We start from the raw sequence: 24,902 nt of genomic DNA, 5'->3' as shown, positions 1-24,902 counted from the left end.
TCCTACAAGTTAGCAGAAAGCAGAGCGAGCTCGGCCGTATCCGTGCTCAGCAGGCAAAGCTAGGGCGAGAACGGGACAGCAGCGTGACAAAGCAGAGGTACTGTGATATCTGACGCGATCGCGGTGGAAGACAGGCATTGAGGCCGGCAAGAGTGGTGAGAGAGAGAGCGAGAGCGAGAGAGAGCGAGAGCGAACGAGCCCGCGAGCCGTCGAGGGCGTTGAGTGGGTGAACAAGTCTGCGAGGGCGGGCGTGCGTGGAGCTTGCTTGCGCGATGCAGATGCAGGCGTGGAGCAAGCAGCAGGCGGAGAAGCGGGCCTGCGTGAGAGCTTGCTTTTTTCGCAATCAATCGGACGTTTCACGCGTCTCAACCCCTGCGTGCGGGCGCGCACCAGTGCTCTCTTTCGTCCAAGAACCGCAGGATCAGAGGGCGTAGCGTCGTCGTGGCAGTCCGTCAAGCGCGACGGAGCTCTGGGCACAGAAAGCGGGAGCTCAGCGTACGCGGGAACGCGACGTCACGTTCGGTCGACAAGAGGTCGCGCTAGCCGCTTTGGACGTTAGCGCCAGGGTATCTGCGCGCCGGGCCGCTGCACCGCACCCGTCTCAGTGACCAGTTCCATGGATACGTGCGATATATCACACTGCATGTTCCACCGCTGCTTCTGCCCGGCCGTTGCGTATCGTACATGAATCTCATAGCGCATATCTAGCAGGTACCTAATTACGTTGCCAAACCCCAGTACCCGCAGCCAGCCAAGCCCAGCAACAAAGCCAAGTGTGTGAAGGAAGTAACTAGTCCGTCCGCCTGTCCCTCCGCGCCAGTCTCACTGTGTATTTGTATGTCCATGTCCTGCCTTAACTCATTACTCTGCGAGAGTAGTGTTGCTCAAGCTTTGAGGGTGTGTGTGATTCTAACTCTCTATGCGTGTGCGCTAGGAAACCTGGGTTCGTGCCACAAAAGGGGGTACTCGTATAAGGACAGCATTGAAGTGAAAGAAACGTCGTGCGCATGCAGTCAGTCTGAGCTGAGTGTGTCGTGAGATGGGCCAAAGCCTCTTCGTTTACTCGTTCTCCGAAAGCTTTGCGAGCTTCTGCAGAACTGAGAGCAGACCTGGATTACAGTCAGATCGGTGTAATCACACAACTATACCATCAATAGTGACTTACCAGTAGTTCCCTGAGTCAGCGTAGCATTGGCTTCGGTGTTGCGCGTACCAACGCTGACCGTCGTGACGTCCCGAATGACACCCGTCTTACCCAGCTGGTTGGCCCAGCGGAAAATGGGTTCATCCTCACGGTCGTCGCCCGCGACAAGCAGGAACTCGGCCGGCGAGTCTCCCTCCTTCTCGACCACTCTGTCGCGGTACTTCTTGAAGATGTGGGTGGCCGCGCTACCCTTACTCCAGTCGAGCGGCTCGACGAGGATGCACTTGTCAATCGGCACAGCGTGCACGTGCTGCGCAGCGCAAACCTCGTTAATGTGAGTGGCGCACTCGCCAGCCTGCGTCGCAGCAGCGTCGAAGTCTTCTGCCTGCTCGTAGTGGAAGATGAGCGAGCAGTGACGCTCCTCAACCCAGCTGCCCTCGACACGGTCCTTGTAGTACTGCAGAATCTCCTTGACGCTAGCCTTCCACTCATCGACCTTGGAGGTATCCGCAAAGGCGACCCACTGGTCCGTCCCAAATGGACGCACGAAGCAACCGTTCTCGGCGATCAGTCCAAGGGTAGGGACGCGGCTGAACAAGCGCTCGAGCTCCTCTGGCGTGCGACCGCTCATGACATACACCATGTTCTTGTTGTCCATCAACACCTCATTCAAGGCATCGATGACTCTCTGCGGGCTGGTCATGATGATGCTCGTCGGCGAACCATACGAAGCCAGGGTACCCTCGTAGTCAAGAATGAAAATGCGCCTGTTGGCATTCTTGTACTTCTCGCACAGCTGAGAGGTCGAAAGACGAGGGATGGACATCGTATCGCGCATGAAGTGCTCCTCGTGAACCTTTGCGAGGGTGTGGCTCAATGTTGTACACCAGTATTCACCGGTGTGGTGCATGATGACGTTGTTCAACTTCGTGTACCTGCGTTCCTTCTCCTCCGGAGACATCTCAAGCGCAGTCTTGATGGCCTCGGCGCACTGCTTGTAATCCCATGGGTTTACGGCCAGTTCGTTCCCGCCAAAGATGGAGGTACTGCCCGTGAATTCACTGAGAATAAGGGGACCGTGCTTCTTCTCGGTGGCCCGGCCATCCTGGCAAGCAATGAATTCGTGCGCAGTAAGGTTCATACCTTCACGAAGACTGGTGATCATGAGAACATCGGCCACGGAAAGCAAGGCCAGATATTGCGAGAACGCGATATCCTGCCTAAGGAAGACCAGCGGCTGGTGAGCGAGCGTCGAATGAGTGGACTCGATGCGGGTGACAATATCCGACACGGTCATGGCAAGCTCGGAGTTCTCAGTCGTAGACGTTGCAACTTGGATCATTACAACCTAAATACCTGTCAGCATTGTGAGAAGTTATATTATAAGAGCACCAACTGACCTTATCGCGGAACTGGGGGTACTTGTTGAGGAAAAGCTCGAAAGACAACAGCTTTTGTCTGACACCGCGGACTTGGTCCAACTTATCACGAGCGACAATGAGCATCTTGCCCTTGTACCTCTCTTGCATGACCTTAATCCACTCCTTGACGGTCGGCTCCTCGCGAACGAGCGCCAAGCTCTTGGGGTCGATACCGATTGGCAGCCATGCAACGTTGACGAAACGGTTCTCCAACTGCACGCCATCGTTGGTCGCTTCGACGATGAGCAGACGACTGCAGGTTTGAAGGAAATGCTGCGCATACTCGCGGGACTGGAAGGCAACCAAGTTGGCACCGAGCATACCCTCAAGAAGCTCCCTGCGAACGGCCAAGCAACGGAATACCTCGGACGACGGGAAGGCCGTGTGCATGAAGAAGCCAATCTCCGCGTCGGGAAGCTTCTTCCTGACCATACCGGGAACTAGCAGCAGATGGTAGTCGTGGACCCAGATGACATCTCCGCGCTTGTAGCTCTTGATAATGTTATCGGCGAAAGCCTGGTTCAGGTGGACATAGTATATCCAAGAGTGGTCCTCATAGGCCTTGCTCTTCGGGTGGTCAGGAATCTGGTAGTGGAAGACGGGCCAGAGGATGGTTTTGCAGTAGTGGGTGTAGTGACCATCGAAATCGTTGTCGTTGACAAAGACAGTCAGGGCATCGAACTCAGACTCCAGCTTCTCGTGAATCTCATGCTTTTTTCCGTCATCCAGGGCATCAGTGGGGAAGCCCACAGTGCCGACCCAGTAGACGTCTTGCAGCTTGCCTGCGCCGATGGCGGCCCGCACAGCATTGGCAAGGCCACCATTACCTTGAACTGCCGGCTCGACGGTCCACTCCGAGCCCCACTGCTGTCTAGAGCTGCTCGAACTCCTATTGCTGCTGACGCTCATCCGCTTCGGCGAGCGGCGGGAAGGCCTGCGCTGGTGGTGCGCCGCCGCCGCCAGCTCCTGAGCCTTGGTGTACTTTAGAATGTCTTCCGAGGGAGGCGCAGCAGCCCGCGAACGAGGCTGGTTGAAGAAGAGACCGCTGCCCCATTCGGGGACGTGGGCATCGCTGCGGACAAGAGAGCGAGGGTCGTGCGGTTTCGGGAAATGTGTTGAGACGCTAGGTTGCTCTTGCGTGAAGAACTCTTCGTGCGCCGCAGTAGCAGAAGGCGTTTGCGGGGGAGTGGGCTGCGCGAAGAGACTCGCATGCTGCTCGCCCGGCTCCGCCGCAGGCTCGAGTTTTGAGGCGTTGCGCCGCGGAGGACTCGGCCGACGGCTGGGAGGAGAGGACTGTGGCAAATCGTGAAAGTCGATGGTATAGGGCAAAAACCTGCGATAATGTAAGAGCGAGGCCTTTGACACTCGTTTTGACGGCTACTAACAGGGATACGATAAAAGTCGGCATTTTGATGGCGGTCAGCTATTTTTTTTCTAGCTACCTGAGCAGTGGTGAGACGGTAGGGCCAAGGGCCAGTGTCGCAGAAGGACGATGAAACAGGCCCCCGGAGGAAGGCGACTGGAAATGGAGAGTCCGAAGGTTGAATTGGACGGGGGAGAAGGAGAGGAATTGGTGGGGGGGTGTTGAAGTTTGTGTAGAGGATGGGGCGCGCCGTAGGAATGACCAGCAACTCACGTCACTGCCAAAACAGCCCGGGCCCCGGCGGGGGGGGAAGAGATGCTCGGAGCGACGTGCAGCCCTAGCGCTCCCGCAGGCTGATGAAGACGTTTTGCGATTGCTAGATGCCATGTTTTTGCCCTCCCTCTTACCTACGCGCTAAAATAAAGCTGAAGTTCCTGCGCGCGCCAGCCCGTCGCACCGCATGCGCCTGGAGGCATGACGTCTCGGGCTCATCCTCCGTGAGGCAGACCTCCGCCTACGACCTTGGACCTTTTTTTTTTGTGCCCTCCCTTCTCTCACCGGCCGATCACTCTCCGTTTTTGCCCGCGTTCCTGCGTGCAACGTCTCAAACTACTAGGTACATTGCCATGACGAAGCCGCCAGAAACTTCCTCGCACCCCCCACGTGTGCCCGATGTCTCTGTCCCACTTCGCGGCGTAACCCCAATTCAGGCCGGATGCTGCTGTCGCCGCCCTCTGAATGGCCGCTTCCAGAATCTTCCTGCCAACAGCCATTGCAAATAGCGTCGACTCGACCTCTAATAGACTGGCCTAGGCAGCCTCGCAACTCGGGTGATCTCCCTCGTGCAGTTCCGCGCGCGCAGTGGATCCACTCCGCCGTCATATCATCAGCTAGCCAACCCGTTACTGCTCCTTCACGCACGGGGGTATCACTACTACATACTCACTGCAACGCTTTTTCCCACAACCACTATCACCACCACCCGGCCGGCCTGATGAGCCCTCTCACATGCGCCTACGTAGTATATGCGTGCGCCGGCGCGGGGATGCGCCATCTCACGTCCGGATGACGCCCGCGCCTCCGCCACAGCCAACGACGCCCTGTCTCGCAAGCGACATACATATCCGACACGAAGCGCGTACGCGGCACCACTCGGCGGGCGTGTCCCACCTATCAGCGTAGCAAAGGTAGGCAAATCCCTCAATAGTCGGGCAGCGAGCCAGGTGCCAGAGCTGCTGCTGCTGCTACCTATGGCAAAACAAGTTTTGCCCGCCGGGCTCATTGTCGCAGGAATCCGGGGTAACAGTAGACCGGAAACGAGACCTGAGTCAATCAGGCAAGCGGCGTTGCCAACACCTTCGCTTCCGAAATTACCGGATCGGCTGCGGGTGAGTGGGCAAACGCGCACGCGCGGTGGGCAGCCTTGCGCGCTGCGGGGCTGCACGTTTTTGGGCCGGTGGCTTGTGGAGATGCTCGCGTTGGCTGGTCGCTGTTTGTGGCTGCTTCCGGTGAAGAGCCTGGTATAATCTTGAGCGATTATATCCTTTCCTGCTGGCGATATGGTCGCGCGTGCAGGACGCCAGCGGCCATGACTTAATTCAGCCCGACGCGGTTGGGCGGGCCTGTCGATCTTATCGGCCCTGTAGCACTCCCGCTAATATATTGTATCTCACTACCGCCTTCTACATCTTCAAGCCCCACACACTACCTGATAACTTGATAACCCAGACGGCCCAAATCCTGTAAAAGCCGAGAAAAAGCTCACAATACCCAGACTCTCCAACATCCCGCCACTAATTTCCCGGCTCACGTGCAAAAACCATAAAAGCAAGGCCCCGGATAATTTGCCCACCCTTTGACTACATGAGTAAAACCTACAATACCTACAGAGTACTCCTTAGGTAGTTATAACTACGACTACTCTAACATACCAATATACGACTACTAAGGGTATAAAAATAAAATATTCAAAGGGTACAAAGGTACTTATACGGGTATAGAGACCTAAAGTTTTTAAGAGTAGAAAACACATCATATGATTCTGTAGATGCTATCCACGTGGGGAGGGCAAAATATCTAGAGGGGGTAGGCAAATTACCCGGTGCCAAAAGCAAGGGCATTCTTGCAGGAGTTGTAAAGAAAAACACGGCTAAATACCTAGGACCCGTTGGGTTCTTCGAGCCCTACCACACCCTCGACTCATGCCAGCATGCCCTTCCCGTGGGCACCATATACCCACATGGATAAGACAGACGTGCTTCGAACTTCGAACTTCGGACACTCCTTAAAACCCCATCTTTCTCAGTCCCGACATCAACGACAAAGCCACAGATACTCGTCGAAGACATCATTAACCTGAACTTGGACCAAGATCTGGAAAACGAAGGGACGATGACGGGTCTGTCTCCCTCGCAATCAGGAAGAGGGGTTGCGCGCTTTAGCCTATGACTACGCACTGCGGTGCTCTGGCTCTCGATGATGTTTTCCTACGCTATCGCTCAGTGTTCTTCTTCTTCGTTGTCTGTTGATACTGGTTTACACCACTTGCTGGCGCTGCTGCTGAGCATCAAAGTCCCGGAAAACGAGGTTCGCCACATTCGTCAATGTGCTTGGAATTTTGCTTGGCTGAGACAGTTCAGACAGGCCGGTATTTCGCCAGTTGGGGGTCGGGACTAGCCGACGAGGACTCCGTCTTGCGATGGCAAAGCAGAGGCTGGACGGAGTCGATCAGCTGAAACTGAAAGAATATGATCACACATGTTGCTGTCTCAAGTCAGCAATGATGATTATGTACCCACTGCCTTGCGTAAAACCGATCGTGCTTGTGACGCCCGTCACTGTGAACCGAGACCTATCGTCTAGCGAGACAGGAAACCCTACCTACGGAGTACTCCTTGCCCAGCTCCCAGCCCGTGTCCTGGGTATGGGTGAAAAGATCTCAGAGCACATGTAGACTCTACATATCTTAACTGGGTATCTTTTTCTACTCCGTACAAGTATCACTATCCCGCTTCATGGTGAATATCGCTTTACGGCGACGAACATTAGACCGCTTGCTTATTGCGTGATAGTAAGAAGTACATTGTCCAGACTTCATTTGAGACGTACTGCTAAATGTCCCTTTATCCTCCTCACTCTATAAAAGGCCCAAGCCAGCAACATCCCCATCTTTGTTCAGTCACTAGCATAATCGTTTGCAAAATCCGACTAAAGCAAACCCATCCTATCACTTCACTGGGAAATGTGATCGGCACATCCACTCCCAGTGACTGGGGACGTTCATTATCGAGCATCTTCTATTATGTTCATGTTTGTTCCACGCCATGTACATAATAATACTATCCTCCTTCTCCGCCTGCCAATGCCGTTCTTCATCATCTACTAACACTACTACAAATCATCAACACCAGCATCTTTACAACCAGTTCTTCTAACATAGCGAATATTAACCAAGCCGGCCAAGCCCTGTTATTGATTTTGAAGAATATAACCCCCGTTCTAACCTCTCCTATACTTCCCTCTCTCTACAACACCAACACCAATAGCACTCACCCACGCACCAACCACACCAACAAGCAGACAGACACTCGTGACAATTACCTACCTCATATACTACGTGATGCACCGACGACCTCAGTCCACCCCACAAACCCACAAACCCACACACCCGACGCAAGCTTACGCAGTAAGACTAAGCAGTCAAGTGGAAAACGGAAAACGGAAAGGCGGGGTGGGAGAGGCAGTCAGGATTTAAGATACAAAGAAAAAGAACAAAAGCAACAAGAAGGAGAAGAATAGCCTGCATATCGCTCAGGGCGATGGGTCAGGGTAAATGAATACAACTCAACTCAACTCAAGAAGGAGAAGAATAATAAGAATAATAAGAAGCGAAAGAGAAGAAGGAAAAGAAAAGATATACGACAAAGAAAAAAACAACACCAAGGTATAAAAATGTACGAAGAAAAGAAAAACAACAAAAGAGCAAAAGAGCAACCCAGGCCCAAAACCCAGCCTTATTACCCACCCTTCACAGCGCACCAACCTACGCATGTAGGCAACCCACCAACACCGTCTTCTAAATCAGAAGCCAACACAATAGAAAACGCCAATACCAATACCACTCCCAATACCTTCCCAACCCCAGCCAGAACCCGAACCAAAACCAGCCCGTAGCAGCAGTAGCAGCAGTAGCAACCCCTCACCCAACGCCACCAATCCCAGCCAGCCAGCAAAGATATATACTTTTCTTCCCCTAACCTACCGCTACGCCACCACCGTCGTGGTGGTGGTGGTGGTGGTGGTGGTCGTCGACGTCATCATACTCTCGACCGACGAGTCCTTCAACGACTTCCTCTTCTCCTTCTTCTCCTTCTTCTCCTTCCGCTCCCTCCGCTCCTTCTTCTCCTTCCTCTTCTCCGCCTCAGCCGCCGCACCCTCCGTTTCCCCCTCCCCCGGGGGCATGCCCACATAGTACCGCTTAATCGTCGATCTGCGCTTCATGGGCGAAGGCCTCTGCTGCTGGGACGAAGGCGACGCAGTCCTCGACACGACAGGCGAAACAACCGGGGAAATAACCGGCGAAGAAGAAGAAGTCGCGACGACCTCGACGACGGCCTTGGCCCCAACCTCGACCCTAGGCACAGGCAAAGCAGGCAAAGCAGGCAAAGCCGGCACCGACGGGATCGCTGCCGCCGTGCTGCCCCTTCTCCCCTGCTGCTGCTGCTGCTGCTGCTGCTGCTGCTGCTGCGCCAGGTTCTGCGCCTTCAGGCCCTCGCCCAGCGACTGCCGCCGCTGCCGCCACACGCGGGACGCGTGCTCCCAGCCCGAAGCCATCGAAGCCGGCGGCGCGCTGCGCAACTGGTTCTCGGGCGTCGGCGTCGGCGCATGGACTTGCAGGGTTGGGAGGACCGGAAGCGCGCGCGACGCGGGCGGTGGCGGGGGTGGAGGCGCGTGCTGTGGCTGCGGCGGGACGGTCGAGAGGGGGCTAATGCCCTCGTCTGCGGGGGCGGGCGAGGGGATCTTCTCTTCGGACTTTGGCGCGGTCGTGACGCGCAGAGTGGGAGGGAGCGTAAGCGTGGAGACGGAGGCGGAAGTCGAAGCCGAAGCAGTAGGGCTGGCGCCTCTGCTGGAGTTGGCGCCGCCTTCCAGTGCAGAAAGCGCAGCTGCGCGCTCCGCGTCCGTGAGCGTCACCGTCGCCGACGTCTTGCCCGGGCGGTACGCTTCGTAATACCTCGGCCTCTGCGGCGCCATGACCGGCGACTTCAGCAGCGGCGGTGTCGGCGTCGTCTCCCTACTAGCGGGCTGCTGCTGCCAGCTGCTCGGCCGCGAGAAATTGGGTGCTGACGGCGGGGACCGCTGCTGCTGCTGCCTCTCACCATCCTGGAACCAGCTTTCTGGGCGAGTGCCGGTCGGGGTGCTAGTAGAAGCGCGCTCTCTGCTCCTCAATCTCGCAAACTCCGACGCCGTAGCCGCGTCCATCGTCGCCCTCGCCGGTGCGCGCGCGCGCTCCATCATATTTGTGCTACAGTGGTGCGGCAGCGTGGCAGCCGCGACACGAGGCTTGGTCGCAAGGGCGTCCATGGCAATGTCATAGGGAGACCCGCCGAGCGAAGCGGCCACAGTGCCAAAATCTTGGATCGTGGGGCCGGCTTCGTCGTCATCGTCGTCGTTGACGGGAAGGCTGGGGACAGGTTCGTCGACTGAGGAATCCCGCGTTGCTTCCTTGGACTTGCGGGAGAGATGCAGGGACAGGGAGCGTCGGCGCGGGGACTTGGATGGCAGGCGAGACGCGCTTTCGGTGCGCTTGGGCTTGCGTTCGCGGGTGGTAGGTTCAGAGGCCTTGGTGTCGGCATTGGTGTCTTTTTGGGGCGTGGGAGAAGGAAAGCGGATCGAGACAGCAGCAGCATTGACGGCAGCATCTTCCTCCTGGATTGGTTCCTCGTGGTTAACAGACGCGAAAGTATGGTCGAGGTTCGCCATCTGAGGAGACTCAGTCAAGCGCCTCGTATACTGCGCCGAGACTTCAGCCGGGATTTCGGGCACGCTGCCCTTGCGGATAGGCTTGAAGGCCTGCACGATGGGCGAGGACGGGATCGAGGATTTCCGTTTCCTGAGCAGCCTCTTAGACTTACTAGGCGCGAGGCCGGACTGCTCAGTCGAGATACCCGAGTCTTGACGCAGGGGTTTCGCGGGCGTGATGCTGGACTCCGGCTGGTCGGCGATGAAGGGAACAGGCGAAGGGGGGACGGGCGACGACGGCGCACTGCTCTTGAAGGAGAAGCGCTTCCAAGACTTCGTGCGCAGAAGAGGGAGACGGTCGGGCTTTGCCGCTCTCGATCCTGCAACCGCCGGCTTGGGCTCTTCAGGCGGCGTCATTGCGAGCATGGCACGGATTGTGTACATGCTCTTGGCGTCTTCGTTGGATTCAGCGACAACGGCGCAGCGCTGTTTCTGACCCTCGGATACGTTTGTAATCGCCTTTCCTGCCTTCACCGCTTTGAGACTGGCTCCAGATGAGTAACCAGAATCCGTGTGTTTCTGAGGAGGCCTCTGCAGCTGGCCGTCGGTGGACTCGTTTGAGTTCAACTCCAGAGAGTTCTTGGTCGACACATCAGTGAGGAACATCTCGTCGGCGAAGGGGCTCTTGTTCAGCGTGTCAAATGCTTCCTCTGGGAGGCTGTGGTCTTCACTGGGAGCTTGGTAACCCTCGTCGTCAAAGTTGCTCAGTTGCGCGTATTCCGAGGCGTCGTCGTTAGCCCAAGGGCTATCTCCAAACGGGCTCGACGCCAGTTCCGAGATATACTCTTGAGCCGTGACGGCCGCATCAGATATCCTCCTGGGCTCGGTTGCAGATCCCGTGAGTGTCTCATCACTAGATCTTCCGGTGTTGTTTTGAAAGTGACGGCTATCGAAGGAACTGCTAGGACGAGGCGACTTTCCAGCTGTGCTCAGTCCTTCCGACACAGGTGGTGCCAATCCGGCAGTAGACGATGACGAAGTAGCGACGGTCGAGCGGGCTCTCCGATGAGCGGTTGTAGGGCGGTTTGAAATGGCCATGTCCGGCTCTTCAGATCCTACCACGCTCTCGAACTTTGCGAAATAGTCCTGAGGTTCGTGCAGATTTGGCATGGACATCTGGTTTGTCATTGGCCTAGTCAAGACGCTGGGGGCCGGAGATGGGGCTCCATTGGTGATAGTAAGCGTGCCGATTTTGGAACCCAAGAGCGCATAATCCATGTCTCCAGGGGTTGTCGCACGAGGTCCATAAGAGCTCTCCTCTCGCGGTGCTTCCAGGCCAATCATGTGGTTCGATGGAGAAGGCGCAAATTCCCGGAGCTTCGACAATTGCTCCCGGTCCGATGAAGATGACGAAAGTAGAGAGACCTCATTTTGCTTCCGCAAAAGGTCATAAGTACCACGAGTCGCCAGTCCAGGCACAGCCAGCGACCTACGACGAACTAGTGGACCAACAGGCGCATCTACAGGAGAAATAGGGTTGATAGCAGGCTCAATGGGCTTTGTTGGAAGAAGTGCCTTGTCTAAATATTTTCAACGTTAGCATTCTCTTTGCTTGCTCGCAATCTCAGTTGGTCTACATACGCAGAGCCACGAGATCCTCTGGTGATGCAGTTTTCTTCAACTCTTGCAGGAGTGCAATAGTCGATTCGATATCAATGGTGCGCGGGTCCGCGGGCAGAGACACTTTCGAACCATTGAACGGGTTGGTGATCCTTGTAGAAGAAGTGCGTGGGCTAGGCATGTCTGATAAAAGGGATCCAGTCCTGGAGAGGCTAGTCAAACGGTCCTTGACGCTCGACGCGAGCTCACCCAGGCTATCTCTCCCGTCCTCGCTGTTGGCTGATTCTCTGTAGATCTCAGCGTCTTTGGAGCCGAAGAGTTGCGACCTTATTTGCTGGCGGGCTTCGTCGGTACTTCTAAAGGTCCCACCGGAAGTCCAGACAACGTCATCGCAGTTAGGGTCGGAAAGCTGGGCCGTAGGAGAAGGCGGAGGCTGGGGAACGAGCCTAGAGGCTTGTAAGGATCCGTGGTTGTTTGTCTTAGGTTTGGTCAGCTTTCGCTGCTCGCCGACGGTCTCGGTAGACGGCACGTTGCCCATGGCGATACGCGAAGGATGGCTGGTTCGAGCAAGGCGCGATGCAGACTAGCAGCATATATGATTACACACGGCAACTTATCCCGCTGTCGGTAAGGCTTAGCCGGGGGGAAACCGAGGGGTTGGGAGCGTGGAAAATGCGCTCAAATCATAGGCTCGTTCTCCTGGTAGGTGGCGCGGGTACCGGTGCGTAAATGGGTGGTGACAGATCTCAATGTAACAAAAGCGAAGGTGCTTCCATGATCGACGAGATGCCGTGCGAGGCTCTGGGAGAAGGAAAAATCAAAAGGAAAAAGAGGGCGGCCAGGCGGCGGGGGAGCAGCTGAAGAATATCGAGAGGTGGGCCGAGACCCATGTAAACAGGGCAGCGTCTATCCCAGAGTGTCGTTGCTCAAGCTCCCCGTTACAGAGACGCGGGCTAGGCTCCTTGCAGCCTAGACACGATGCCAAACAGCTGAAGCAGCACGGGCAAAACTTGAAATGCCCACTCAGATCATGCAATTCTGAGCCGCCAGCCGTCCTTGTCGTCGATCCGATTCGAAGCCGAAAGGCTTCCCCTTCATCTCGCTCCCGGGCCTTTGCCTCCACACACCTCCTCTTTGGTCAACTCGAGGCCCGGCCCTTGAATCCTTCCGGCCTTGTAGCGGACGCGTCACGGTGCTTTCCAGGCGCACGTGTGAGGCGCGGAACGCGCGAAGTCGGCGCTCTTTTTCCTGCTGGAAAGATGCAGCCACGCAGCACAGAGCTGCTGCGCCCAGAGGCTGTGCATGCATGCATAGTTTCAGTATAGTCGCACTCTACCATATGCATGCCGCGTGGCTGCGTGCGCCCGTAGGTATGTGGCCGGTTTTTGGGCCAAAGAATGCCGGGGGGGGATCGCGCAACAATGGCGGTGCCGCTTAAGGACTTGCCTCCGCGCGAAAAGAAGGATTCCCCGCTCTCCCAGCCACTTCTTTGTGGGCCGGCACAGTCGGGAAAACAAAAGTCAAACGCCTGCCAGATAAGACATCTCTGGCGTGATATTCCCCGTCCCCTCAAGCGAACGTGGCATCATCTCGGCTCCGAATTGCCACGACCTTGTGCTGTGGCGGGAGAGTGGTTGGATGTGGCGTCTTGTTGACCTGTGGAGCCGAGACATTGAGCCTCAGCCACTCATCGAGTGAGGCTCCTTGTCACCTCTACACTCTGCAACGTCCAATCACCTATGTCTCGACATTCAAAAAGAGGACATTTCTCGTCGCAGGTTGAAAGGGCCTCTATAGAGCACGTTCATCTCCGGCCGGAGGTCCTACCGTTTGATCTCGAATCACACCGCCAGAAGGTCAAGTGCTCGGGATGCTCATCAAAGCTCGCTCTGTGAGAGTCCGTGTTTCTGTTAGATCGCTTGCGATCCTGTCCATGACATCAGTCTTGAGCAATCCATGACTAGCAAGCCGAAATCTTCATTTGCTTCCCGCTAGAGATCCCAACGTGCTCTGCGTCTAGCCCGCCTGCAAGAAAACTTGCTTGGACAAATCTTACCCCGCGTCCTACCCCATTCGGTTCTCTCGCCATTCTCTGACGTATCAGAGGTGCCGCTGTTTTACGCTTGCTGTTTGCGCGACGTTTGATGATCCGGCTGTCGCTACGCGCTCGGGTAGGTTGTCGATCAACCACGTCAAGCTTGAGGATCTACCTACGGCTCGAGCCTAAGGTAAGGTACGTCCGAGTTCGCGGTGAAGATGCTGAAGTAAATCGGCGATGCAGAAGGCCATGGAACAATGCTACTTTGAATCCGTGCTGGAGGATGCCTTCGGCAGGCCAATTGCGAGCCCCTTTTTCCATGCTTGTGAAACCGGAAATGATTGACGCGCGGAAACATCCCTCATGTTAACTGTAACAAGCTGCAGCACATACAAAGTTAGAAATTTGACGGAAATTCATGAGCGTTAGAGATGTGAGGTTGTCAGGAGACGGGAGCCAAGCACCTGCTCCTGAATATAATTTCCATAGAGAAGCAAATTCCCCTCAGCAATTTTCAGCAACTCCCCTCAGCAAATTCACCTGGAGATTATTGAAGGTGGACGTCGGTACAGACCCGATGTTAGGACGGCAGCAAATTCGCGCTCAGAGCTCCTTCAGACCTTCCTCCTCTTCGTCATATTCGTCTCCATAGTAAGTCATCTTCAACTGCACCATGGCTTCTCTGTCGCCAGCAGTCTGCTCCTTGAACCACATTTCCATGCTTTGAATCTGCTCCGTCCATGCCTCCGCAGCCTTTCGATACGCCTCAGCCTCGGCTCTCCTTTTCTCGACTTCGACGGGATCGTTGTCACTGTATCCAGCCAGCTCTTTCTTCAGTGTTTTCAACTCTCCCTCCAGCGCAGCGAGCCTCGTGGTGAGTGTCTCTCGGTCTTCGCCTCCACCCATGAGCATGTCTTCTTCATCCTCACGTACAGCGTTGGCTTCTCCGACTTTCGCTTTCAACTCCGCCACAGTGTCATTGGCCTTGTCGCGTTCCTCCGTAGACTTTGCGATCAAGTCTTCCTTGGCTTTCTTTGCCTCGCTGGGGAAGCTCCAATACCAGTTGCCGGAGCCGATCTTCTCGACGCGGATTTTGTTGTCATCGGAGAGCGCTTGAAGGTAGTCTTTGACTTGCATGCCATTGATGGACGCCACGGATGGAAGTGCCTTTTCAAGATCTTTGATGCTGTGAGCGACGCCTGATTGCTGGAACCAGGTGAGGATGAGGGCCTGTTTGGCCGCTGGCGGGAGAGTCTTCGGCGCCTGAAATTGTATCTGGTAAGCTGAAGTTCATAGAGACGTGATCGGCTCACGGCAAACGTACCATGGCGGGGCAGTATAGCTACCTACTGAAGTGTGATTGGGCGGGACTGTGATGAAGTGGGGAAGTGAGAGTGTGGGTGTTAGCTATAGTTTGGGTGCCTTCCAAAAGATCGGATGTGTGCCGGCAACGCGCCTTCCCATCGAGCTGCCAGCTTAGCAGTTGAAGCAGCATGAAATCTCCAACCTTTACATGTCTACCAAAACTTTTTCAGAAGTATCAGCGCGGTCAAGCAAATGCTGGAAAGTGAAGCTCGGCGAATGAAGACAGATTGATCAATGCGCCAATATTGGTGGCTTTATAAAAGACATTGGAGACCATAAGATGTTAGCGCATCGTTGAGTGCTGTTTAGTATCCGCTCCACCGCAGAGCAAACGGTCAGTCAACTGTACCTGATAAACAAAGCTTCAGCGTAGCACAGTTAGAACCGTCTTCCACCACATCGTTACCACCATCCATTGGACATTCCCTAGACGGCCAAAGAGCCGAAGCTGCGACCTTACTTATACATTCTGCGTGAGGACCATGCCAACAAGTGATTGGCTGACGTAGTCACTCACACAACCCACTTCAGCGTTACCTATAAAGACTTTCAGCGAGATCCTTAGCGCACTAGTTGGTGCGTCCTCGTGCCGTTTCACAGGCCGAGAGGTAACCACATCAATGGTTCCTAATAAAAAGGTCAACGGCACTTGAGTTCTGGTCTCATCTACGCAACCCTTCTCTTGAATACAAATTTTCTCTCTCGTCGCTGGGAGAGATGAGAGTTCTGTCACTTGTGTTAATAGTTTGACCCACTGAGATCTTCGATTGCGTTTTTGTTAGTTCTCCGTTATGGAATCTTTTGGTTCTGTTCGTTGTTCTGTGCACTCAAGGGTGCCTCACGCAGCAACTGCATTCACATTTTCGGATCTCATCCGTTTCATGAGCCACTATGCCATGGAGCTTGGTATCATCAGTGGATCTGGACAGATTGGAATACTGCCTGGTAAAAGGATATTGCAAAACTGGAAGAATGAACCTGTATCACTACTCTCCGGGAGATGATAATGTGTAGTCGTTAAATCAATTGCTTAGTATACCTACCATCGCCTCGTAGACACCTGTCGGCGGCCATTATCGTGTCCCATCTTTTAAAACCTATCAACCCCTAGAAGCTTTTTGATGCCCCGAGTCCCCAGCTCCCACGAACGCCTCGCTATGCACAAACCGCCCATCCCCAAGCCATTAATACTCCTTCTGGAACGTCTGCTCTATCGGCCGCGCCGCCTGCTCCTCGCATCAGCATCTCTGGCAAAACAAGACAACAGCGCCGCATCCAGGAACTTACTTCGATAAACTTCTCCAAGTCCTTATCCAGATTGGCCAAGTCCTCCTTGCGCTTCTTATTCTCGGCAATAAGGCCCTGCTTCCTCTTCAGGAGGCCCTGCCTCTTCTCCTCCAGCGCCATGCGCTCCTTATGCTCGTGATCGATGCGCGCAACCATAAGCGCATCCTCATCCCCGGCGACCTCATTCGCAATATCCGGGAACGCGGCGCAGAAGTCGTCGACAGGGAGGAGGGGCAAGCGCTGGTAGGGGTGGTCGTAGGCCTCGCACGCCGCGATCTCGCCCTGCAGGTGCCGCTCCTCGTAGTACAGGTTCTGCAGCTGGAGGTGCAGCGTGTCGACTTCGTGGCGGGCGTCGGCGGTTGCGGCCTTCGTCGCTCGCACCCCGTGCAGCGCTTTGCGGTTCAGGTTGCGCACGTGGGCCAGGTGCGCGTGCAGCGTTTTTTGCGCGGTCGATACCGCCGCTTCGACGTCGCTGGGCAGCTTGTCCGTTGCCTTGCTGCGCGGGTGTGCGGCTAGCAGCGAGAGCAGCTCGTCGCATTGTTGGCGCGCGAGGTCGGCCGCTTCGAGCACGGCCAGCAGTGACGGGTCTGTGATTATCGTTTCGGAGGTCATGGTTGCCGTTGCGAGGATGGATTGCGTTGCCCGGCGGGTGAGTGGTGGTGCTTGCGGACCGCGCATGGTGTTGTGCTTGGTGCTTGCCGCTGATTGGTCGGGTTCGGCAGATACTGCGACATGGAAACTGTGCGAGCAGGACGGGCAATGAACATTCATTTTGGCGAGAGATGTAAAGATGAAGGTGGCATACCTCTGCGCAGGAAGAGGGGATTTATCTTCACGTGGCGTTTCACTCTTTACCCGTTGGCTGCGGGCGTGTTAATGACTGTCGCACTCCAGCTCAGAGTTAACTGAGCTCACTATTTTGAATTTCCTAATTGAGGACTAGCTTCACATGGCTTCCCGCGATCGACAACACGAAGACAAAGCCCCATACATGCTTACTACAAATTTCAAAGGGGAAAGGCCAAAACTTGGAAGTAGTACTCCTAGTGCAACGCAAAAATATAAATTGCGAATGTTTAATGAGGTTCTACCTATTGCAGCAGCAGCTAATTTCAAAATAGAGCCCTATATTTTAAGGAGATTGATTTAGCGAATCAGTGCATGCCTCTACCAGAACTCTCACTGTTAGTTGCCGGCTTATGTTTACGAGCACGACTGGCAATGGATCCAGATATGAACCACCAAGATACATCGGAGATATCTGGTGGAGAATATCGATTAACGCACGTAGGAATTAATGTAGCTTCGACGGCCGCCAACACAGACAACAAACATGTCTCTCTTCCGCAGCCTGCCGTAGATCAGGCGTGGTCACCCAAGCTCTTGCACGTGCAGTGCAGGCCGCTGAAACAACCTACCCGACGGCCGGAAATACAGTTCGCCGTAATCCAAGACAACGGACATTGCTTTTTTAACAAAGAGGCCGAGAACTGAAGACTTTCTCAGGCAGCATCTTGCGACATCAAACGACTGCCCCTTTTGGACTCTCGAAGCTCCTTTCTTCGCGGCTTTCTCGGGCCTTATCGCTACTCGATATAGGCCTTTGGGGCGACGGTGAAGGACCCTCAGCTCGCTCGCTGCGCAGGCGGGGTCCGGGAGCGTATTGAGGGGGCCCCCCTTGGCGGATGGAAGGAAAAGTCAGCGGTGCCGCAAAGGTGAAATTGCAGACAAAGCCAAGCAAAATCGTTAAAGCGAAGGCCTCGTCGGTCCCGCCACTCGGCGCGCTCGGCATCGCTTACAGGCATCCTAGCTGAAGATCCCCCGGCGAGCATTAAAAGGAGCTGAAGACGGTTTCAACCGCGCCAACGGGAGCAATTGGAGGTTCGAGGGGCCCAAGAGATGCCGCTTACTCCGGGGCGGAGGCAGGGACGGGCGCCAAGTGGTGTTGCGGAGAGGCGCAGGACGGCGGCAAGAGGGGCGTAATTGATGTCAACCAGACGGATAAGGACCTTGCGCCGGGATTTGCATGCACGGCACAGCGGCAAGAAGAATGCCTGTAAGGCTGGGACTGGTGGCAACCCAAGCCAACAAAGCTGCCAGGGCAAGCTTGCAAGAGGGCAAAGGGAAGAGGATTGAGGAGGCCCGTGGGGAAGTCAGCTACCTCATCTCCTCTCTCCGCTTGCCAGCTGGTTTTTTTCTCCCACTTGCCCAGGCTTGTTAAGCCAACACGCGCCGTCCAGAACGTTTCTATTCCTTGGCGAGTCATGGCCGGCCCAGCCCTTCACATGCAGCCTAAATCGCAGCGCGCCCCACCCGCATTGTTCGCCCGAATCAACAGAAAACCACTCACCATCCTCCTCCTCCCCACGTTGTAGATAGCTTTCCTACTTGCTACTTTTACTTTCCTTTACGGTCCCCCGCCTGACTTTCGTCCCTGCCTCCGCTACACTCTCTTTCCTCTCCTTGCCCAGCCCTGCCCGCCGCTCTCGGAGCCGCAAAAGCCTCCGTCTCGAATCCACGGTACGGTACCACTGACGTCTTCCGTCACGGCGCCGAGGCCACCTCGTCATTTTGATATCTACACCTATCAACCACCATGGCCTGCACCGGAGCCAGCATCATGACCGAGTCCTACGAGGAGCCCACCCTGCGCACATCGACCGACATAAGCTTGAGGCGGAACGAATTGCGGCGTCGCAGGCACTCTTCCTACCATGTGCGGACCACCTCGATGGACTTTGACAATGTCCAGCTCCTGGTAAGTAGCAAGCCCAAAAATCCTGGCGTGTGTGCGGCGTCCTAACAGCTGGCAAGATGGACCGTTTCCTCGCCGAACTCGGCCGGCGTCTCGATTTCCTCGAATCCTACGGGCAGCTCAAGCTCGACCACGGCAAGGAACGCGCCTACGCGACGCTCCGCTCCGTCCGCGACTCCTGCTCCCACGTATCCGACGGCGTGCTCGACGCGGGCAGACGGCGCGCCCATGTCCTGGTCGACATCGCCGAGGGAACGTACAAGGACGCGCTGGCGCGGAAGGAGACGATGGAGCAGAAAGTGCAAGAAGGGGTCAAGCTGATGGAGTCGACGCTGGCCGACTTCGAGGCGCGGGCATACGCCATGCGGGAGGCCGGCCTCGGGGCGGTCGCGCACGAGATCTACGACGAAGGGTGGAAGCGGGTGGGCGAGGCGAAGGGGCGGGCCAAGGAAGTCGTGGGCGAGGGCCTGGAGAAGGCGCGCCGGGCCAAAGAAAGCGTCAAGGAGGGCGTCGAGCACGCCGTCGAGCGCGCCCTCGCCCGCGCAAAGGAGCACGGCTTGATCAGCTACGAGGACCTGCCCGACCCGTGGCGCGTCAACCCGCACATCCTGCGCGGCTACCGCTTCCACGACGGCAAGCTCGACTGCCTCCGCTCCGTCTTCGGCATGTCCAACGAGACGTTCAACATCTGGTCACATGCCATCGGCCTCTTCATCGTCCTCGCCATCGCCTTCTACTTCTACCCCACCAGCGTCAACTTCTCCCAGTCCACCAAATCCGACATCTTCATCGCCGCCGTCTTCTTCTTCGCCGCCTGCAAGTGCCTGGTCTGCAGCACCATGTGGCACACGATGAGCAGCATCTCGGAGCAAAAAGTCATGGAGCGCTTCGCCTGCGTCGACTACACGGGCATCTCGATGCTGGTGGCCGCCTCGATCATGACAACCGAGTACACAGCCTTCTACTGCGAGCCCATCAGCCGGCTCGTGTACATGAGCACAACCTTCGCGCTCGGGATCGGCGGCGTCATCCTGCCATGGCACCCCACCTTCAACCGCGCCGACATGGCCTGGGCGCGCGTGAGCTTCTACGCCTCGCTCTCCGCGACGGGCCTGCTGCCCGTGGCGCAGCTCATCTACACGCGCGGCCTCTTCTGGGCCATCTACTTCTACGCGCCCATCACCAAGAGCATCGCCGTCTACTTTGTCGGCGCCATGATGTACGCGGCCAAGATCCCCGAAAAGTGGTTCCCGGGCATGTTCGACTATGTCGGCGGCAGCCATAATATTTGGCATCTTGCTGTCCTCGGCGGCATCTTGTTCCACTATTTGGCCATGCAGGAGTTCTTTGAGCAGGCCTTTTTGAGAGCTCAGACGCATTGTCCCGCGTGATGGCTGGAGCCGGGAGGCGGACGCTGAAGCAGCGACGTGGGGGGTCCGGCGCAATTGCATGCATGTACATTTCCTTTTTCTTCTTTCTTTATATTCAGCGGTGTTCATTGCGCATTAAGCGATCAATCATTTAGAGAGAGCGAGAGCGAGTGCGCGGGTCATGGGAAAAAGTGCGGAGCGGAGTTCGTAGCTGTAGGAGTAGATAATGTTTTAGTTCGTTCGCTGTTTGTTTACTTCGTGGTTCACTGCCTGCCTATTTGATGCCTAGGTGCTCTGGTGGGTTTGTAGCCTTTAGAGGTATGAGAACTGCATGGGTAGTTGAATGGATACATGTCCAAGGCTGACACTCTGTGTATCGTTCTTGCGAACAAGACAGCCGCCTAACTAACTACTCAACTCGACCCTCCTCTCCAGCACATGCCGCGCCTCGACCTCGCCCAAGCTCTCAAACCCCAACTCCTCAAGCACCAGCCGCGCCTGTTCATTATCGGCAAAAAGGCGACGCTCCACCTCCCACAAGCCCAACCCCGCCCTCCTACTCCCATCAACACGGACCTCGTCCTCGTCCCCCCGGCCCGCAAGCCCGTCCTCCTCTTCACGCTCCTCCTCCCTCACCGTCCCATCCCTGTTCCGCTGCCCCCTGACACTAAGCCCTAGCAGCGCAACCCCCTCCCTTACCTTCCGCAGCCCGTGGACCGCCACCCCCTCGCCAGCCCAGCGCTCAATGACTTCGCTGGCCGCGCCGACATCTACGCCTAGCTGCGTCGCCCCCGCCGTGCTGAAGCTGTGGCGCAGCAGAATGTCGCTCCACAGCGCGGCCTGCAGGCCCTGGCACGCGTGGCGCGCAATACGGCGGAGGGGGGAGCGGCCGAGGGCCTTGGCCAGAAACGCCAGCGACGTCGTCAGGTAGGTGAGCAGGGGCTCGAGCTCGGGCGAGATGGCGTGCGAGGTCTGCGTCGTCAGCGTCGACCACGGGTTGATGCTGCGGTAGGGCTTGAGCGCGTCGCGGATATTGTCCGTCAGCACGTCGACGATGATGCTCTCGGAGCGCACGCGCAGCCGGTTGTACGCGCCGGCCGTCTCGTCGAAGAGCGCGCCCGTGTTGTCGTCATCCGAGCCGATTGCGTTCGACGTCCGCTGCGCCACGTCGGCGATTTTGAGCGGCCCTGCTAGCGTGCTGCTCGTTCGTCGGCGCGCCCGGTCTTGTAGCTCTTCCCACAGCTCGAGGAAGAATAGGTCGTCGCTCCAGTCGCGCATCGCCCGTTCGAGGTAATCGGCACTGCCGTACACGCGGCAGAGGCGGTCTAGCCCTGCTACGCCTTGCAGGCTGGCTTGCTCTTCGCGGCTGATGCCTTGAACGGCGCGGCCGACTGAGGATGTCATGGTAAGATAGGCCTCGAGACTGGAGTGTAGACGCTCGTGAAAGCGGTCGAAGATGGATATCTGGACATCAATGAGGAAGGATAGTTTCTGCGAGAAAGAAGACAGCGGCCTGTAGCGATCCGTGATGGTTTCCAGGAGGTCGTTGACCCGAATAGCGGCCTTTGTAGGCTTGGTCGCGCTGGGGTCCACGCTGTCGAAATCGAGTTCTCCGCTTTCTGGCGTGTCGATGATGCTTTGGTATCTTGAGAGGGCAAAGTCCTTCTCAACCTGGAGCCATCGGCCGAACCAATCTTGCTGGACCAAAACCTCCCAGGCAAGGCCTTTCCAGCCTTCTGAGCCTTTGCCTCCATCATAGCCCCAATCATCTCGGAGCTTGGTATCAAAGTTCATAATCTCGTGCATCAGGTGGCTGAGCAGTTGCGGTTGGCCCGAAATCAACGGCAGGGTAGATATAATCTTTGTGCGGACCATCGGCAGCAGTGCAGTGATCATCGCTGAAACTGCATCAATATAGACGGGATTGAACGCAAGATCTGTGCCTCGGAAGTGGTCCAGAAGAACGGGCTGTAGGTTGTCGACCATGAATCCATTGTACGAGCTCAACAGGTCCACGATGTGCGAGAGGAAGTACTCTGGTTTGTCCAGCCGGTTGGTGGGCTTGTCTCCCTCGAAGTGGTATCTGAATCTCATCTCCAACGGCTGGACCAGCACCTCGAGCGGAAGCAAGATCAATGGGGACCTGGGTGTCTGCGCCGCGGTATTTTCCGCAGCATCCAATTCCGGCTTCTGCAGCTCGAGTAGATTTCCCACGCTCTTTGCCCACTGCTCCTGCAAAGAGCCCATGAAGGTAGTCTCAGGCCGCTTGGGCCAATCGACCTTCTTCAGCACAGCCTCCAGGTCAGCGGAGAAGGCGTCCTTGAGCTGTCCCCTGACGTGTTGTGTGGTCCGAGAAATGTGGTCGATCAGATGGGGCGCCGCACCCTCAGCCGCATCCTGTAAAGGCCCCAGGCTCGCATCGAGCTGTTTGAGTTGGCGGTAGGACGCGAGGGCCGCTTCGCTAGACACGCTGAGCTGGGAATCCGCCTCGTTGCTATACAAAACTTAGCGGGTGTCGAGGCAGAGCTCCTCCTGCGGACAGTATACCTCAATTGGTCGACCTCTCGCAGCTTCTGCGTGTAGTGGGCGGCGATCTCCAGCGTCTGCAGCTTGCCCATGCTCTTCTCAAACTTGCGCACGGCATCGTCGCTGGTTTCGGACTGGGCAATGATGGTCAGGCGGCGGTCGATGTCGGCCTGGGCGGCTTGGAAGCGGTCATTCTGGGCCGTGAGGGCGGCGGCGTGTTCCTGGGCGGCCTGGCGCGCGTCGTGGGCATCCTTGTCGGCTTGCTCGAGCTACATGGGCGTCAACGCGAGGTCTGAGAGGCGTCAAGAGGCGCGATGGAGTGCCTACCTGCTGCTTGAGCAGGCCATGCTGGGTCCTGATGTTGGACAGCAGCGAGTCGAGCGACTCGAGGTCGGCAGCGGCCTGCAGCTGGTCGTCCAGGTAGGCGGCCACACGATCGGTCTGGTCGTCCATGGCTGGGGGAAGTGATTAAGAGTACTGCGTGAGGTAGTAGGTACTTATAGGCGCACGGGCCAGTGTCCAAACCGCCAGGCCGCCGCCGCCGCCGCAGCTACGAAGCTCCAGCAAGCAGCAACCACCATCCCCATCACCTGTCGCTGCCACATCCCGCCCTGCTCTGTCCGGATCCTTCACCACTCGCACCCGACACATATATTCCACCATGGACTCGCTAGTGGCGCAGTACAGCCAGCCGTCGCACCAGGACGAGGGATACTCGCACCATGAGCAGCAGGAGCTCATGGAAGTGACGCCGCCGCTGTCGCTGAAGTTTGCCCTGCCCCCGGTAGCTCAGGTAAATCCAGATGCAATGCAGCTTCGGCAGCAACAACAGAACCAAGACAGCTGACAACCATCGCCCTGCAGCCGGCATCATGGCTCCGCGCCATGACGGACGACTACTCCAACCCCAACTGCCCCATCAAGATCGCCCACGGCACCACGACGTTAGGCTTCCGCTTCAAGGGCGGCATCATCATCGCGACCGACTCGCGCGCCACGGCCGGCAACTGGATTGCCAGCCAGACGGTCAAGAAGGTCATCGAGATCAACAGCTGCCTGCTGGGCACCATGGCAGGAGGCGCCGCTGTAAGCCTTGCCCTGCTGCTCTCCCCATCTGGACGGGTGCAATGACGCGGTACACGTGGGCTAACGCGGTCGCATACAGGACTGCCAGTACTGGCTCGCGTATCTGGGCATGCAGTGCCGGCTGCACGAGCTCCGCCACAAGCGCCGCATCTCCGTCGCCGCGGCATCCAAGATCCTCGCGAACCTGGTGTACTCGTACAAGGGCATGGGCCTGAGCATGGTGAGCCAACCCCGGACAAAAGCGAACGAGAAAGAAAGTCGAAGACGAAAACAGCGACGCTGACCAGACCGCAACACAGGGCACCATGTGCGCGGGCGTAACGCCGCAAGAAGGCCCCGCGCTCTACTACATCGACAGCGACGGCACACGCCTAGCAGGCAACCTCTTCTGCGTGGGCTCCGGGCAGACGTTCGCGTACGGCGTCCTCGACGCCGAGTACACGTACGAGCTGTCGGACGAGGCGGCGCTGGAGCTGGGCCGCCGCAGCATCCTCGCTGCGACGCACCGCGACGCCTACTCGGGCGGCTACATCAACCTCTACCACATCAAGGAGGATGGCTGGGTCAAGCACGGCTTCAACGACACGAACCCCATTTTCTGGAACACGAAGCTCGAGAAGGGCGAGTTCTCTAACGTTACCGCTGACTTGGAGTAAGTAGGTTGGCTGCGTGGCGTGGCGTGGAGGAGGGAGATGGGCTAGGCTGTGTGGGGGGTTCGTACGGTACGGGCGCGTAGAGATGCTGCATGTAATCGTTTATGACTGCGCTGGGAGTACTGCTACGCTACTACTAGCTTCAATAGAAGAGAGGTTAGCACGACCACCATGCCCAGAAAGCGAGAAAGCGAGATTGTGGCATGTTTTCTTGTGTCCTGCCTGCCTGCTCATCTTGGTTGTTGAGCGAGCGAGCGTGCATGCGTGCGTCGCTCACTGGAGTCGTGGTACGCACGCACGTAAGTAGGTGGATATG

The 24,902-nt window shown here is 56.7% G+C and overlaps 7 protein-coding genes across 7 annotated transcripts; 2 read left to right on the top strand and 5 right to left on the bottom strand.

The window, feature by feature from the left end:
- Positions 1-660: 660 nt before the first annotated feature.
- Positions 661-4,160, bottom strand: K452DRAFT_358633 (glycosyltransferase family 20 protein). The gene is made up of 4 exons (XM_033546211.1): positions 3,951-4,160; positions 2,545-3,898; positions 1,166-2,492; positions 661-1,109 (listed from the first exon to the last, which is right to left on the bottom strand). Exons 1-4 carry the CDS (start codon positions 3,971-3,973, stop codon positions 1,060-1,062), a joined length of 2,754 nt encoding a protein of 917 aa, XP_033397908.1. The 5' UTR covers positions 3,974-4,160; the 3' UTR covers positions 661-1,059.
- Positions 4,161-8,191: 4,031 nt separating this feature from the next.
- K452DRAFT_308571 (uncharacterized protein) lies at positions 8,192-12,044 on the bottom strand (the record flags this gene model as incomplete). Its single annotated transcript, XM_033543166.1, has 2 exons — positions 8,192-11,466; positions 11,528-12,044. 2 exons carry the CDS (start codon positions 12,042-12,044, stop codon positions 8,192-8,194), a joined length of 3,792 nt encoding a protein of 1,263 aa, XP_033397907.1.
- A 2,103-nt stretch (positions 12,045-14,147) lies between these two features.
- On the bottom strand, positions 14,148-14,871 carry K452DRAFT_333004 (uncharacterized protein; the record flags this gene model as incomplete). The annotated part of the gene is made up of 2 exons (XM_033545162.1): positions 14,148-14,807; positions 14,869-14,871. 2 exons carry the CDS (start codon positions 14,869-14,871, stop codon positions 14,148-14,150), a joined length of 663 nt encoding a protein of 220 aa, XP_033397906.1.
- A 1,048-nt stretch (positions 14,872-15,919) lies between these two features.
- Positions 15,920-16,835, bottom strand: K452DRAFT_250060 (uncharacterized protein). The gene is made up of 2 exons (XM_033538165.1): positions 16,197-16,835; positions 15,920-16,135 (listed from the first exon to the last, which is right to left on the bottom strand). Exons 1-2 carry the CDS (start codon positions 16,806-16,808, stop codon positions 16,094-16,096), a joined length of 654 nt encoding a protein of 217 aa, XP_033397905.1. The 5' UTR covers positions 16,809-16,835; the 3' UTR covers positions 15,920-16,093.
- A 1,708-nt stretch (positions 16,836-18,543) lies between these two features.
- On the top strand, positions 18,544-20,342 carry K452DRAFT_358630 (uncharacterized protein; the record flags this gene model as incomplete). Its single annotated transcript, XM_033546210.1, has 2 exons — positions 18,544-18,954; positions 19,011-20,342. The coding sequence occupies exons 1-2, from the start codon at positions 18,793-18,795 to the stop codon at positions 20,340-20,342; spliced, it is 1,494 nt and encodes a 497-aa protein (XP_033397904.1). The 5' UTR covers positions 18,544-18,792.
- Positions 20,343-20,726: 384 nt separating this feature from the next.
- K452DRAFT_227484 (uncharacterized protein) lies at positions 20,727-23,300 on the bottom strand (the record flags this gene model as incomplete). The annotated part of the gene is made up of 3 exons (XM_033536904.1): positions 20,727-22,815; positions 22,869-23,116; positions 23,175-23,300. The coding sequence occupies 3 exons, from the start codon at positions 23,298-23,300 to the stop codon at positions 20,727-20,729; spliced, it is 2,463 nt and encodes an 820-aa protein (XP_033397903.1).
- A 110-nt stretch (positions 23,301-23,410) lies between these two features.
- K452DRAFT_250050 (uncharacterized protein) lies at positions 23,411-24,817 on the top strand. Its single transcript, XM_033538164.1, has 4 exons — positions 23,411-23,640; positions 23,712-23,933; positions 24,013-24,153; positions 24,233-24,817. Exons 1-4 carry the CDS (start codon positions 23,509-23,511, stop codon positions 24,587-24,589), a joined length of 852 nt encoding a protein of 283 aa, XP_033397902.1. The 5' UTR covers positions 23,411-23,508; the 3' UTR covers positions 24,590-24,817.
- The last annotated feature ends 85 nt before the right edge of the window (positions 24,818-24,902 follow it).

Source organism: Aplosporella prunicola (assembly GCF_010093885.1).
Source record: "Aplosporella prunicola CBS 121167 unplaced genomic scaffold K452scaffold_12, whole genome shotgun sequence".
NCBI classification, from domain to species: Eukaryota; Fungi; Ascomycota; class Dothideomycetes; order Botryosphaeriales; family Aplosporellaceae; genus Aplosporella; species Aplosporella prunicola.
Note: the sequence above shows the minus strand (reverse complement) of the source record. Positions and strands in the feature narration are given on the sequence as shown.